Source organism: Apis dorsata, unplaced genomic scaffold, assembly GCF_000469605.1.
Source record: "Apis dorsata unplaced genomic scaffold, Apis dorsata 1.3 scaffold_577, whole genome shotgun sequence".
Classification (NCBI taxonomy): Eukaryota; Metazoa; Arthropoda; class Insecta; order Hymenoptera; family Apidae; genus Apis; species Apis dorsata.
Window position 1 is genome coordinate 557,242 of NW_006263787.1, and position 16,809 is coordinate 574,050.

The 16,809-nt window shown below is 35.2% G+C and overlaps 1 protein-coding gene across 2 annotated transcripts in view; it reads right to left on the minus strand.

The window, feature by feature from the left end:
• The window catches only part of LOC102676571 (cilia- and flagella-associated protein 298), an 85,972-nt gene that overhangs the window by 8,786 nt on the left and 60,377 nt on the right, over window positions 1-16,809 (minus strand). Inside the window, exons 2-6 of one of the 2 annotated variants that reach the window (XM_006621066.2) lie at window positions 16,637-16,809; window positions 11,887-12,219; window positions 4,291-4,578; window positions 2,999-3,192; window positions 1-119 (exon numbers count right to left, since the gene is read on the minus strand). The exon at window positions 16,637-16,809 is cut by the window's right edge and continues 2 nt beyond it. The exons of the other annotated variant lie outside the window; for it this stretch is intronic. Coding sequence (XP_006621129.1) covers window positions 1-119; window positions 2,999-3,192; window positions 4,291-4,578; window positions 11,887-12,091 — 806 coding nt within the window. The 5' untranslated portion in view covers window positions 12,092-12,219; window positions 16,637-16,809. The remainder of the gene's footprint in view (window positions 120-2,998; window positions 3,193-4,290; window positions 4,579-11,886; window positions 12,220-16,636) is intronic. 2 annotated transcript variants of the gene reach the window in all.

The window sequence follows — 16,809 nt, forward strand, 5'->3', positions numbered from 1 at the left end:
CCCACGAGGACCACCTCGTCTTCGTTGTAGATCTTGAAGTAGGCGATGGTGAGATATATCACCGAGATTATGAAAGACGGTATCGGAATCGCCATCGCGTACACCAGATTCATGTACACCTGCGGGTAGATATCACGTCACGAATGGAACCACGTTGCTTGAACGAACGTCAACATTTTTGCTTTATTTCGCTATTTCGAGAAGAATTGTTGCGCGTGGACAAGCAGAGATTTTACGGAGGAGAGGATCGCGAAAAATTTATTGCACGGAAGGACGTTTTGTCAGATCGTGGGTGGAATTTTCCCCTCCTGTTTTGCTAGATTTTTATCGATTTTTCGATTGGAAAGTAGCAATGTAGAGTAAGGTAATTAATAGTTGGAAGGATTATTGAAATATTTCGTAAAAGTTAGCTTTTATCATATTAACTCGTTGCGGACGAGTACTCTTTCGATTTTGACTCTTGGTAAAAATAAATTATTAGATTAAAAATTACTTAAAGAATATAGGTACTATTATTCTACGAATCTTTACTATAAATATTGTACATATTAAAACTTAATTTTACTTCATTTAATTCACAAAGTAATCTAAAATTACTAAACAATTACTAATAAAAAGGATAACAAAGATAACAATTCTTCCAAAATCTCGATCTTGTCACCACTAAAAGTATAATTAAAATGGAGGAGAAAAATGAAAATCTATTCCATCGATATATATATATCTCTCATCTCTCTCTCGATCCATGTTTTCGCCTCAACTTTAGAATTTGATGGCGTCAAATATCGCATCTCGAGGGTGTCATTAATTTACGAATAATTGACACACGTAGCCGCGCCAAAAATGGCAAGCAGACAGGATCGACGATGTTATCGTCGCTTTATAAGAGTGTTCGTTCCATCCTTCTCCCTTTTTCAACCCTCCTGCTTTCTTTCCCCTTCTTGTTCGCATGGATTCAATTGGAACCGCGACTGAAGAGTTGGCGAGCGAGAAATTTTCTTTTCTTTCTGGCCATGAGGCAAGAGTTTCATCGGTTCCCGTCTTTGTCGTCGGGCAAGGCATTCAGCCTACTTGAAATGCATTGTTGATGGCTGTGCAGGCGGCTACGTTTCCGTAAACGTAACGGAATTCCAGAGCCGACGGAAAATCGCTTTCCACGCCGATGGATCCAACGCCCATTTCTTTAAAAATTCAGGATTATTCGTCGAACCGCGGACGATTAATTTTTTTTTCAAAATCCTTCGAGTTTCTTTCTTTATCTCGAATTCTCTCTCTTTTTTCTTTTATCTTATTCGATGCCCAATTCACGACATTCACGAGCCGAAAAATTCACTTCGTCACGCGAAATGTTGAGAACAACCTCCGATTTCACCTCCAAAAAGAACCAAATTGCCGATTCCGTTATTATGCAATTACATTCTGCGCGCTGTCTCGACTTTTCTGACTTTGCTTTTCGTCTTTCTCGATAACAACGAGGCTCTCTCTTCTTTCTTCGTTCTTTCTCTCTATTGTAACCCTCTCTGATTGATCTATTGTTGCCCTCTCTGATGCAACCGCTATCAATTACTCCGACTTTGAGAGTCTTTGTGTCCCAATTAAAACAGATACCGATCTCGGTTAATAATGAGCACTGTTACGTACTTTATACTCATTTACAGAGGGAGGGGGAAAAACAACGTTGTTGTTCCCCTGCATAATGTGCTATGTCCTCAATAGGCACCTGCAGTATCGATTCACGAAGACGGTAAACTTGTACGAAAGTCACACAACACCACTTTCGCGTGACTTGTACGTGCAAGTACCGGCGTTTGAAATTCAGTTCAACCTGGTTATACTTCGAACCGAAAGATACGTCACTGCAACTCGAGATTCGATCCCTCTCGATTTCCATAACGGCAATTGGCTGGAATTATCTTCTACTGTGGATAGATCAGAAATCAATATGGCATGTTACGTCTCTTAAAAACGAAACTTTGGTAGAACCGAGGATTTATCGAGCAAAACTTATTCGTTTCAACTTTTGGCAACTTTTGATTCCAGAAGCTTTGGTATCTGTGAAATGCATCCAATTTGATCGAGTATTTTGACTGTGGAGGTAGAAAGATATTTGTGAAAATTCTTGTGCCAGGTTTGACTTGATGTCTATTTGCTTCAGCATTATGTCTTTCATTTTATTCTATGATAATATTTAATGAATGATTTTTTTTAGTTAGAAGAAGTTCAAGGGAAGAAGTTAAGAGAGATAAACTTTTTGTTAGCATCAGAGTGATTGTAGATAATTTTTATGGAAATCAAGAAAAAAAAAAATATACTGGAATTCAAATTTGTGAGTCTCAAATCCGAAAGGAGTTTGGAAATTCTAGCTTCGTTATTTGTTTCTATTTGCATTTTGGGATATACAGATCCCGATACTATATCTTACTTTTCAATTGTATTTTCACATAAGATCAAGATTCAGGAAAAACTGTTATTATCTACATTTTTCGTATAGAATATAATATCACGAATAGAAATCTACTTTCAACTTTTTCCATCCCATTCCATTAAACTTTCAAAAAGCAAAGAACTTAGAATGCAAACTAAGAAAGAATGCCTTTTTTTGATGCAAACGCGAAACAAAAATTGAATCATATATGAAATCATTACAGAATGTATGTATAAAAATAGGATAATTTACAAAAAGATATCACTCTCCGATCGTGATGATTTTTTAATAGATCGTCAAAAGCTCTTTTTCGAAACAATTAGATTAATTTTAATCAGCCTTATTGTTTCAGACAATAGCAATTAAAAAGCCCAGACTTAATCCAAAGTATTAAATCGAGTTTTTATTTAATTTTGATTGGAATTAATCGATGCCAGATAATTTATTCAATTTCTAATTTATATTTTATTTTAAACAACGAAACTTTCACAAAAAAAAAATCAAGAGTGGTACCTTTTCAAAAGTATTTACTTTTAAAAGTAAGAAAGGAAAGATAGAAAATTGTAGAGAGACCTGCCACATGTCGAGGTCGCTGATGACTATCCCGGGGTCCACTTTCGAGTAGTAACAGCTAAAGTTCTGCCCTATGATGGCGTACTGCCGGTAGAAAATACTGCAATTCAGCATTGGAGGGTATCCACAGCCTTTTACGTTGGGGAACAGCTTGGCCCCGATGAAGTACCACTCGGAGTCGTTGCCCATGAGCCCTGCGAACTTCGCCTCGTTATCATCCCAGTCGCCTCACCATCTCGTCGACAAACATTTCCATCGAGGAAATGAAAATGGTGGACATTGTTAGTGTTGCTTCATCGAGCGACAGTGTTCGATTAATTCGAGTGTTCGAACGACGACGAATTTTGCTGTTTCGTTAGTGGAACGCTTTCGCTTTCGAGATCTACGCTCCTTGACATTCAGAAATTGAAATTTCAATTGTCGTGCGGGGTTGTCGATGGTTTATATCGTTGCCATCGTTTGTCATCATTTTTGGAGCACGAGTATTTGGCTAGAGCGAAATAATTAAACTATGCCAAAGTGGAACTTCGTTAATCTCTAAATTAGAGACATGCCTATATTTGGTTTCTTTGAAATTAGTGATTTGTACTAGGTTGCGCAATAAATTCGTTCGTGTTTCTTTATGTCTCTTTATGTTCTATATTGTTTTATAATTTTTTACCATTTTTTGGATAAATGAAATGTACGTCCAATTTAAAAATGAAAATAGGATTAAAAATGTGATGATTATGTAATATAAGGCTGAATTATATTTTAATTAAATTGTTTCTTTTCAAGGTATATGTGTATATTTCTCTTGCAAATTATTTATTTTCAATTAATCCACTTAAGTACAATATTTTTCGAATTGAATTACGTAATTAAATATCAAATATTGTTAATAAAAATGTACTTGTGTATAATAAAGAAGAATTTCTCTCGCGAATATATAACCCCGCATGACTTATTCAACAGAATATTATATCGACTCATAATCATACAAATTTTCTCAATCAACAGCGAAAGATTATCAATAAGAAAAAAGAAACTTCCCTCCATGTTTACCTTCATCCAATTAGAAAGAGAGAAACTTAAGAAACTTTCGTCATTCTTCTCACGTTTCCACCAAACGACACATTGCCCTATTATCTTCGAGCAACAATGAAATTCAACGTAGATACTGAATTAATAGTCTCACTTCTACAATAATTAATTACATTGACGATGATCAACGAATAAGACTCGAGCAAATTTTGTAAGATAATCTGGCTCGTATAATTGAAAACGTAACACCCGAGCACGTTGTTCTATACCTGTAGGAAAGGGTTTCGGCAGTCCTGCTTCGTCGTCCTCGGCGAAATCCTCGTCAAGGTCCTCGACGTAATCGTACTCCCTTAGGGAGCGGTCATAACGCGGTTTTCCCATCGTCGTGCTGTCTTCGTCATCCTCGACACCTCCTACCGCTCCGCCTCCCTCACCCTGTCCATCGCTATCCTCGGACGTATTAGTCGGTAGCTTGTAGTTGACGCGTATTTGCGTGCAATCGTACAGCTCCTTGGTGCAACCCTCTCTACAGGATGTCCATGAGCAGTTGCTCGTACCTGGACTCAACGGATCGTTCATGGGCTTTACGTTGATGAGGCGGCACTCGTCAATGACGAGGATTTGAGCAGACAACGAAGAGATTAGATCACGACAGAGATTGGTGCACGCCGAAAAAATGATGATTCGATGCCGGTTATGCATAAGGGGGTAAGGGGTAAATAGAAGATCGAAGAGTTTAAATTCGAAGTTTGCGAAGGAAGTGATTTCCTTTTGGGGTGAGAGATGTTCGAGAGATTGAAAAATGCGATACTTGCGAATCTTTTTCTAGTTTGCTGTTGTTTCTTCGAGTAACTATATTAAAATGAGATATAAAAAGTATTACATCCTTTAAAATGGAATAATTTTTTTAATGTCGAAGCAAACTATTTGAATTTCATTTTTTGAGATGTTAGAATTAATTTATTAGACAATGCGCAAAGGAAAAAGTCTGATTCTTAATATTTTTATTTGAACTTATAATGAAAATTTGGAACATGTCTTGTTTAGATCTAAGCTAAAATCTTAATATATAACATAATATAAAGCCTACTAGTACACGATTTGAATTTTCAAGATGAAAAAGTACTGTTAATTATTTCAAATTGTAAATTTATTAAATAAATTGAAAATTGAAACGACAGCAAACTTAAATTAAATTTAAGTATTCTCATACGTTTATAAATTATATATAAATGTGATAAAAGATACAATTTTTCGACGTGCATCGTGTTAGACGAGGCAATCAGAGACAAACGAAGATAGGGGAAGTTGAGAGACACATAGGGAATAAGTGTCACGACCTAAAAGAATCGAAGCGCATAAATCGTTGAAAAAAACAGGATCAGAAGACGAGAAGGTGAAGTTGACCAGGGAAGAGAAAAATGCACGGTGACTTTTTCGAGAATCTTGAGAACAAGAAAACTATAGCAAAAAGTTTTTAACATGGTCCCTGAGGCAAGTTACGAAATCCTTGCCCTGACCTCCTCTTCCTCCTCGAAACTTTCATGGAGGAAAACTCTAGCAATGATGTAGTCGTCACACCTTTTGGATAATGTCCAATTTCCAAAGTTTCATACGACTTTTTAAAATGCACGTTGATTATTGATGGTTCATGCATGAGCAGGGTTCGAGTCACGTGCGCGAAACAGTGTGAAAATTTCGAAATTAAATTAATAAATTTAGCGAGATTTGTTCAATAAAAAATTTGTTATCGATGAATGGAAATTTAATGAAATAATACTTTTAAAAATAACGATAAATGGTAGTTGAGATTTCGAGTGAATTTTCAAATTGGAAAAAATTGAACGATTGATTCGTTTCTGAATATTGTAATATTGCGAGTCTATTTTCGTAACTCAGGTAGAAATCTTAATTATCACTATACTCGTGTTGATGTTGATGGTTAATCCGAATCGTTAACTAACCATGATTGCAAGGCTGCTCTCATGTAGGGGGATGAATGTAATCTAACTTCGTGCATTTTCTTCCTTGAACAAATTTGCCCTCGTGTTCTCGGTAAAATCCTATTACGAGATATCTAAGTGTAATAATCTTGGCTGGTAATTATCGTTATCACTTGTCCAATTGCAGTTGAGATGCCGAACAACATTATCATCGAATGACAAACGTTTTGAATCTTCAATTAACGAGATAGTGAAATAACTGTAGAATATATTACGAAACTATAAGACGTTTCACAATATTTCAATAATTTTAATTATTATTAATAATAATTAATCATCTTTCGTACAGTTGTTATATTTTTTATAGGAACTCGTTTCAATAATTTTTTTATTATGCATTAATGAATGAAATAAATACATATTCGAGGACTCGAATGTATATGCACAAACACATTTAAAGATACGAAAAATTTATATCAGATTTAACGAAAAAAAGTTGCAATTTAATCAAGTGAATCATTTGAACGAGCATGAATAATAGAGAAGATAAAAAGTGCAGTATAGAGTGAGAGAATAGGAAACCATAACAATTAATAGAATATGAAATACTAATGGAGATCAATATAATGATATATATATATAGTGTTCAGAGAAACGAAACTCATTCACACACATATATACATATATGTAACAATGTTGGGAGAGTTGGGAATTGCAATTTAATGTACGTGTACTCATTGTGAAATCATTTCATTATGTATTTTAAAAAATGGGACGATATATTTTAAATAATTAATTTTGTAAATTCGATGAATTCAAGAGTATTAAGAAAATTTTAAAAGTATTTGTTAATTCATATTTCACATTTCGCAATTACATTAAATTATAACTAATCAATTCAGAATGAATTAACATTTTTCAATAATTAAGAGAATTATTAGTAAAAGCTCTTAATAGAACAATTTTTTTTAGCGAAATATCACTTTGAAGGGTTGAAATCAACTTTAAAAAGTTTTAGTATTTTTAAACACGACTTTGTAACGCATGATAGAGGAAAAATTTTAAAATATCCACGTTTTAATATATCTCTATTGTAAAAAAGTAATTTAGAATAAAATTATATTTGAAGGATAAAAAACAACATAAAAACTTCAGGACTTGATTTTGGCCGATCTTTTACGAGATTTTCTGCCAAAAAATAAATATATCATATAATATAATTCATTATACTCTACACATACACATAAATTTTCACTAAAATTTTCATGTATTATTAGATAAATGAATTTTTTCTTAAAACTACATATATTCATATATACAACAAAGTTGAAAACGAAAAACTTTCTCTTATTTTCTCCGATTATTGCAATCAATTTCAAATTTTTCCAGAATTTTTTTCACACATCGTCTAATAAACTAATCCTTCCAACTTCTTAAACCAATTCAAGTTGTTGCATTCAATTAAAAAAAAAGAAAAAAGAAAAAGAAAAAAAAAAGAAAGATTTTAAAAAGATGTGTCAATACTTTTGAGAGCCACTGTACATAACCCCGCATGTGCATCTCGAAGCAGACGTCGGAACACTCGATCGTAAGAGAATACCTGCAGCGTATACGGCCGCTGGCATTCGACAGAGGACCTGAAGTGTAAGCACGAGGGTGACGAAAGAGGGAACACAGAGAGTGTAGGCACAGGGGTGGGCACACGTTCAGATTGCTCGAGACCGGCTCGAATACCGGCTGTGAATACAAAGACACCAGTTGCGTCGATCTTAGCCCTCAGTCTCCGTCTAGTGCCTCTTTAACGGCGCTATTACGTCGATATATCGATAACGTCGTCGTTTACCGAAGTTTCCGGGGGACGAGCACAATTTGCAGACCCGTTTCTTGTCGCGATCGTTCGCATCGATACGTGTACGGATTCGAGACACGCATAATTTTCCGCCGACGTGTCTAGACGTTAATTAGAGGGTTACCGGCACGGTCTCTGTTCGGTCGAGACGAAGGAACGGTATATCAACCCTTAACGATCGTTTCCAATGCAATGCGGGTGATGATTCGAAGGTTTAAGGAATAATTGAAAGACCGTAGAATTGGAATTTTGTTTTTTTTCTTATGGCAAAGAACGATGTTTGATGAAAGAAAAATGGAATATCAACCCCTAACAGTTATTAATGAGATTGAGAATAACTTGAAGATTTGAGGAATTATTGTATAATTGGAAGTTTGTGTTTGTCAAGAGTATCAATCCTTAACAATCGTTTTCAATGCAGTTAAGGATTTTGAAGGTTTGGAGAATTATTGTAGTCTGTACAATTGGAATTTTGTTTTCTTAAGAATGATGTTTGGTCAAGAGGAAAGAATGGAATATATCAATCCTAACAATTTTTATTTCAACATCTTCAAGTATTTCAGTATCTCTCATGTATTTGTAGCTCATAGCAGCCAGATTTCAATGAAATTTTTAATGCAATGATATAATTGTATATATAAGTGATATAAATCTATAATACAAAGTGTATTTTTTAAGTTTTCAATGGAATAAAGAATTTGAAGGTTAATTTGGAGGGAATTATTGAGATTATAATTGGAATTTTATATTTTTACTATAATTTATTCTCTATATAACTTATATTAACATGCTATTATGAATATTTTTAGAAATTTGACTGAAGTTTAGAAGTATTATCATCGATAATAAAACAGTATTTATAAAGGTATTTTAATTATAATAAGTTTAATTTATATACAATAATTTTAATTATTGTTATTATGATTCTTCTTTATTAAAATTTATAAATAAGCAACCTTGTATTTATAATTCAGCAAAAATTGATCGAATGTTTTATAACGATTAAATATTCAAAGAGGTCAGCAAAATGATGCGTTTTCAATGGTAATCGATATCGTCATCCGTAAATATCTAAACGAATTATTTATACAAACATCAAAATAATTTTCACATCATTCAAGCATTGAATTATTTATATATATAAAAAAAAAAAATCTCGATGAAAGATCAACGATGATACATCCGTTTATCACGACTCGAAAACACGATTTTCTGGATAAAAAAGATTTAAAAAAGAGGATTCGTACGGTTATCGAAACATTGTTAAAGAGAATTATAACTGTCGCGTGGTTTTTCAACACGTAGTCGAAAAATTTGATTGACGGCATTGAACGTTGGCTGCTCCGTCACACGAAGTTTCAACGTTTCAACAGCCCAGAAACCTCTCCCGACCTATCGACCATTTCTCCCTCTCGTTTTAACCCTTCTATTTAAATCTTGTTTCCATGAAAATCAACACCGGTGTATCTGTTGAAAATACAGACGGAAATCTCAAAGTGGTCGAATTTAAATGGTGAACATTGATATCTTGTTTTCCTTATTTCGATTAAAATATGTTTGTACATTTCAAGAGAACAATTTGAAAAAAATTAAAGAATCGTTCAGTCAAAAAATTTGGTTTTGGTTTGAATTTATTTCTTTATAATGTTTTAATGTCATTTATTTTGTTAATTTTTAATTGTTTCATGTTTCATATCGTATATAAATTTTGATCTTTATTGGCCGATTATTTGCTTATTTTTCCCTTAATTAATTCGATATGATCGATGTTCTATATTATTTCTATTTTTAGAAATTTATTTCTATTTTAGAAATAAACAGATACACAGAGTGGATATAAAGTAACTTTATTTTTTCTTGTTTTAAAATGAAAGGATCGTTTACTTTTTTTTTTTTTCCATACTATTTGTTCTTCCTCGCTCTTTTTTTAAAATCAAGTGGGCGTTGTAACGATGTAAATCAATAAGGCAACACGGCAACAGTTATAAAAGCGTATAAAAATGACACTCCGTCGTTAACGGTTATGGGGAATAATATTTGCCTACTCGAGATACCAAACGCTTGTTGAAATGAATAATCGTCGGTAGGAACACCCACAGACCGATTTGCATAAATAGCGTTACGATAACCATTTCTCTTGAAGAGATATAATATTTCCTATTTGCTTTCGATTGCTTCCATTTTATATCTCGTTGGACGAATCAAAGTATTAATTTTTTTTTCGTAATTATTTTTTCAACGAATACGAGATCCATCGTTCCGAAATGAGACAAAAATAACTTCGACGTCCTGCCACCTTTTCATAAAACGTCACGTCCCCTTCGTGGATACATTTCTGTCTCTTTCTTTGAATAATCAACGAATAAAAAAAAAAATCTCTCTCTCTCTCTTTCGACTGTGAATCCGAAATCGTACAATTTGAATATTAAATTAAATGTCATTGCCTCCGACACGGGATATTAAATTCGTCGTGCGAGGACCGTCTGTCTATCAAAACAGCCCTCGTTATACGACTCCGCTCGAAATAGTTTTCTCAATCATTCATGCAAATCGTATATTCCGAGGGTGACCCTATTTCGTGAATTGGAACGAATCGATTTATACACTCCTTCTACGCATATCCCACCTTTACTTGGGATTAAAACGAAATACATATTTTCGATTCTATCTCACAGTTCTGTCGTGTTTCTGACTCTTGGATAAAAAAAAAAGAAAAATATGTAAATTCGATAGATTTGTTGATGAACTTTTGAGAAGATTGTACACGAGGAAAAATTCGTATATCATTTTCCTGATTTTCTTAACGAATTAAAAGATGTATATATGTATAAAAGGATATTCAATTTCTTTCTATTCATGACATTCCATGTTGGAATGGAAATGGAAATTAATTGCGAACTTTGCAGTCTTGTTAAACTGTGGTAGAAAGTTTTAATTGGAGACAATTTCATCGAAAGCTTTCTATCTTGTTGAGTTTAATTAATTCATAGATCGATTTTGCTTCTAATTGGTCAGATTAGTTATCATTCATTGGTTGATCGTTTCATAAAGGATTAACGAAATTATGGTTTGACATTAAGAAAATAGAAATATTTCCTTCGAATATGTCAATATATCATTGAATAATGTATAAAGAATCGTAAATAATTAATTATCCTTTAAATAAATTATTTTATACGAAGCATTATTATAATATTTATATTGTGAATTATAAATATTTTGATGCGAAATGTGAAATATAATAAAATTGCATAAAAGAGAAATATTTCTGATGTTTGATATCAACTGATATCGTGCATCTTTGTTAAAGCAAGTACAGTATTATTCTTAATACTCTTTTACATTGCTTAATGCACATCAAACATACAATCAGTACACATACAGCTACGTGATACTCACACCATCGAACACATATATGAGGAATTATCGAGAAAGTACGAGAAAGTAGAAAAATAACGAATATAAGAGAGAAACGGATTTAGTCATCAGAGCAACGCTTTGAAAGAATCTACAATTAATGTAATGAAACGTATTGAAATGGGAAAAATTATACATTGTTAAAAAAAATTCCATGAAATATATGAAATTAAATAATACATATCCATTATAATAATACGAAATAAAGAAATTCATAAAAGAATTAACAGGATTATCAACAAAAGTCTGAAATAATCTTTTAAAATCTACTATATCCAAACTATTCTCAACATAACTAACAAGACAATAAACTTCCATTATCTCAACTATATTCAAAAGAAATAAAACTAAATCACCACATCATTATATTGAAGTATATATCGAATAACTCACATATATAGAATCCAAACAAAACGAAACAATTTTCAAAGACTCGCACCTTTTCAAGACTCAATCGATTCAAACTTCGTAATCACGAAAAGTGAGGAAGAAAGATAATCTGGTCTCTAAGATAGTAAAAAGTGGTCCTCTAACCGAGAGAAAAAGAAGAAGGGGTGAAGGAGGGAGGTTAGGTTCTCATGCAACGACACAACGAAAGCAAAACACCGATCGGACGAAAGAGGTTTGACGATGTTTGAGATGCGACGATTGTTCACCTCTCCTTGACTCAACGTAGGTAGTGATACACTCGGCTGGCCGAGTGTCGAACTGCATGAAGATGGTGGTGAAGGCGGGGTCGATGACGAAGGGGACCAAGAAGAGGAAGGCAAAGAGGCTGAAGGTGCTGAGGAGGATGAAGAACGCGGTCGTGTAGAACAGCAGCTTCTGCAGGAACGTCTGCTTCTCCTTTTCCTCCGCCATCTCGGAGAACAAACGGCAGTGCTCGTTTCAGGGATGCACCTAGTTGACGTCGTCGTCTTCGTCGTCGTCGTCGTCCTCGGCGTGCTCGCTGACCGTCGTCACGTTGGACGTCGATGAGGCGAAACGATCTGCGAATTCGTCTCGTGTTTCACACACCCCCAACCACCCCTTTCTACCACTTTGTATCGCGTTTCAAGTGATCGAGCTTTCTCTGTCCACCGCCACCGCTTGACACGGTGGATTTCGACCGGTTTCCGATAGATTTAGAATTGATCGATTGAATATATTTGATCCCTCTTCGAGTGCTTTTATCTTCTAGGACAGAGTTCAAGAAAGTTTTTAGAAGTGGATAGAAAGATTATGCTTGAGATAATACCGTCACTTTGTTGTTAGATGTTAATTGATCGAAGTCAAGATGTTTCTTATGAACTTTTAATCAATCAAGAATTTATCTTAATTGGTTTCGTAAAATCTTAGAAGAAGGAATGTGTATATATATATTGAGACTATAAGAGAACTATAAGAGAACAGAATTCTTTCTCTCTTGTTTCCAAGCAAGATTTATCGAGGCGCAATAAAAATCCGAAAGTAATTCCTACCGTGACTTTTCACTTTGTACAAGTGATTCCTATATTTCGATCCCGGTACAGTTTGAAACGGAGCTTTCTATATTGGGATTCAATAAATCTTCCTAGAAGCTGTGCAATATCGATTACGTTTTCAAGATCTACTCTGCTCGAATATTTCTATAAGCAAAATATTATTGTTTTGATAAACGTCAAAGGAAACAAAAAAAGAATATATAAGATCGAATAAACAAATCTCTTGCAATATTAAATTTTAATCAAATAAATTTAGGAAGAAATTTCGAATACCTCTTATTATCTTGCAAATGATGGGCAAGCCTCTGTTATTCTCGAATTATCATTCGCGACTCCAATCCTCCATTTATCCAAAAGGCACGTGCCAATTTCATAGTATTAGCCGTAAGAAATTACCATAACAATGAAGCAACGACGCGATACGCGAGCTTTCCATTCACGTCCTCCATAATAGAGTCCGTGGATTAATTCTATTTGGATCTCGTTGTGCTGGAAACTTTTACTGGTGTTTCATCTATCGAGACGTTGCTTTTTCGGCAAAGTTTGATTCGGGCCAACAAAGTTCAAACGAGTTCCACGAGGAACTCTTTCAACGAAATGGATTTCAACTCGACGAAGCTATACGACGAGATAAAAAAAATTTTCTCTGTAATCGAACGTTCTATGAACTCTTTTTGGTTTCTTCAACGCGTTAAAGTATATGTAAAGTACATGGATTACGTACTGTGTAATAAATAAAAAAATTCAATCGAGGAAAAGAGATTTATTAAAGTATTATTGTTACAAACGAGATTTTAATCCTACAAACGAATAGAAATCCAGTTAAAATCTTTATAAAGAGACGATCAATGCTTCGAAACAAACAAAAATTATTTCAAATTATTTCATTTCCTGCAAAATAAATAGCAAAATTCTATAAAAATAGAGATAGTTTGTAAATTATGGTTAACAAATGAAATTAAGAAGATTCTATGACTCGAGATAACACGAAAGACAAGAATAATGAAATTGTTTGAAAAATTTTCAAATACAAGTGAAATTAATATACTAAATTATTATAATAAATTATAAACTACTTGAAGAAAGTTATTCTAATAAAATCAGCCTCTTTAAATTTTCCAAATAAAAAAAGTTTCCAATAAAAAAAAAAAAAGAACTCGATATACTCAGAACTCGAAAATCGAATCAATCTAGTCAAGAGGAAGAAAGAAAATGTCACGATTCACACTTTTATAACTTTCCACTGGTGAATCTAGTAAACTTCCCTCGAATCACGATGATTTCCATATAGAAGAGGCGAGTGTTTCGTGAATGACAAAACGTGGACAGTGTTTCTCAAAATGACAAAACACTTATCGAATTTGAAACGACTCGCGTATCTCCACGGGCGTAGCCTGTCCTTAAAATCCTTCGATAAACGCCCTGCGTCGCGCAAACTCCTTTTAACAAATCCCTCGAGAGAATCTACCAAACACGTCGTTCCATCCCCTCCCTCTTTTCCTCTCTTTCTCCCCTTCTCTCTCTTTCTCTCTCTATCTTATTTCCTCATCCTCCGCCCATTCACTCACAGGCGAGTAACGGAAGTTTAACTACACTCGACGGTTCCGCGCACTTTGGGCCGCAAACTACGGATTTGTTTTATTGGATTGCCCTGATTTACGGAGCGCTAGCTTTATGGAGATAAAACTTAGAAGCTTTCGCGTGGCTAGGTCTCTTCCGCCCGCGAGTTTCTGCTTCCATCTGCTTCTGCTTAAATGGGGTAAGCATTATCTGGACATTTATGATGATCGCTATTTATAAACTTCTCGGGAAGAGCGATGGTCGGCGGGGTTCGAAGGGATCATGGTATGGCAAGGGGATGTTGGAGATGGTTTCCCTGCTCGTGATTGTGAGATAGTGATGGTGAAATTAATAATGAAGAGGATTAATAGATTAATTAGGAGAAAGTTCATTTATTTCCTTTCGTTTCTGAAAATTGTGCAATTTTTTTTTTAATTAACCGTTTGTCCGGTTAATTAAGCGTTTGAAGAATTTACGTTGGATTTGTTAAAATGTTTGCTCTTTCATAGAAGCATTAAGTAGAAAAGATTCGAAGCTTTAATTTCTCTAACATCGTCCAGCCTTTCAATTTCAATGATTTTCTATCGATAAAACTTTAAATATGAACAAATATCAAATAGAATAAACAGATATTCAGGAGAGAAAAAAAGGATACTTGACAAAAAGAAGGGGAAATTATTTACGTGATATCTTAATAACGGTAACAAGAAAACATCTAAACTGTTCTTTTGTTCAAAAGAAATGTAGGGGATATGTTATAAAAAATACAGATATATTCGTATTACCGAAAATAATATTTTTCCTCGTTCGCCATGAATTTTCGGTTTGCAGTGCAAAGAAACTAGATTTCACGGCCACAAAGTGCTCTGTGTTCCTTTATTGACTCGACGTGCCTCGTGCCGGCAAGTTACGTCAGAAAAAACTCAAGCTAGACGCAGAGAGAGGGAGAGAGAGGGGGGGGAGGAGAGAGAAAGAGAGAGAAAGAGAGAGATGGCTCAAAGGAGTGTTTTGTGTGAAATCATCCTCATCGGTGTCCTTTGTCATTTTACATTTTTGCCCACTTTCATACGGCGACTGCCTCGCAGTGGAAAAAGAGAATTCCAAGTTTATATTTAGATCTTCTACAACTTTTTACCTTTTACCGCAACACTTATTACACGGACGAGTCATTATTTTAACGTTCCCTTGACACTGAAACTACCAAGTACCACAAATTTAGAAATCCCTTTTACGAACGATAAAGCAAGTTTTTCACGGTGGAAAAATTCATCGAATTACGTTAAACCTCTTCTAATCGCCGTTTAAATAATATCTGCAATTTTATCTCGATTCGATTTCAATTTTCTCTATCGTAAAATTCGAAGTAACTCGTGACGAAACGCTCTCAAAAAGTCTCTTTCAAATTTCTAACGAGAAGTTACATCGAACTCGATATTTTTCCCTTCGTAAGGGAAAACTCGCACTACTCGATCAAGAGATTTGGATTACGACAAGCCCATTCTCAGCCCGGAATGATCAAATTGTCCCGCGCCAACCCTTTCACGACAAAGGGTTGGGAGGGAGGAGGAGGACGGTTTGCATTTACAGAGGCACTTGACGTAAATCAACACGCCTCGCATTAACTGTCCACGTTGATTACGAAAGGATCCAATCTGCAAGGGGATGCGTCACTGTTCGCGAATGGAAGCAGTCAGGCCTGCCTCGTTAACCAGCAATTAGTACATGCACGGGTGTTCTTTTTTAATTCGCGAGTTCGCGCATCGGTTCCCCCCTCCTCCCTCCTTCAGTTGGCCTTTCTCAATGGAGGAGGATCTCGAGTATCCTTTTCAACGACGGATATTTAATTGAAGATTTTTCGACTGTGTCTCTTGTTGGATCTCCGAGTATTATCGGTATTTTATATTTCTAGGGGACGAAGCCACGTTTCTTTGACCAAAGAGTCAAAAGAGTTTCACGAGAAGTTTTTGACTCAAGGCTCCCAACCCCCTTTCTTCACGTGCTACCGAAAATTCATTCCTCTTTGGAAATACGAGGATCATTTAACAGAGACCATCGTTCGAAACTGGGCCAATCATTCTTAAATATCTCGCGTCTCTTTGTTTCTACTCGTTCCACTCGTGCTCGACTATTATTTATCTATTATTAGACAGAAACGTACGTGAGATTATAGATAGATAGCGGTAGGTGTACGCGACACGGTTTGAATCGCGAACCACCACCACCACCATCACCACCCCCTGACCCGTCCATTCTCTAGGAAGAAGCTCCACAAGGCTGGCCCCTCGATACGATATCTCCATCACCAAGAAGGAGATTTCAGAAGAGAAAGCTCGATTGCTTCCGCGAATAAAAAAGAAAAGAAAGGAAAGGAAAGGAACTGTACCCCCTATGAAGAAGAAGAGAAATCGTCGGGGCTCTGCGCCCTCTTCCTGTGCCCCCGCATCCTGTCCCACCTCCTCCTCTTCCCGCGTTCCTCGCTCACACAGGGCCTTTTCCTCCCTCCCCGTCGCTCTTCGTCTTCGCCTACTTCGCCGCACTATGTCACACTGTCCACCC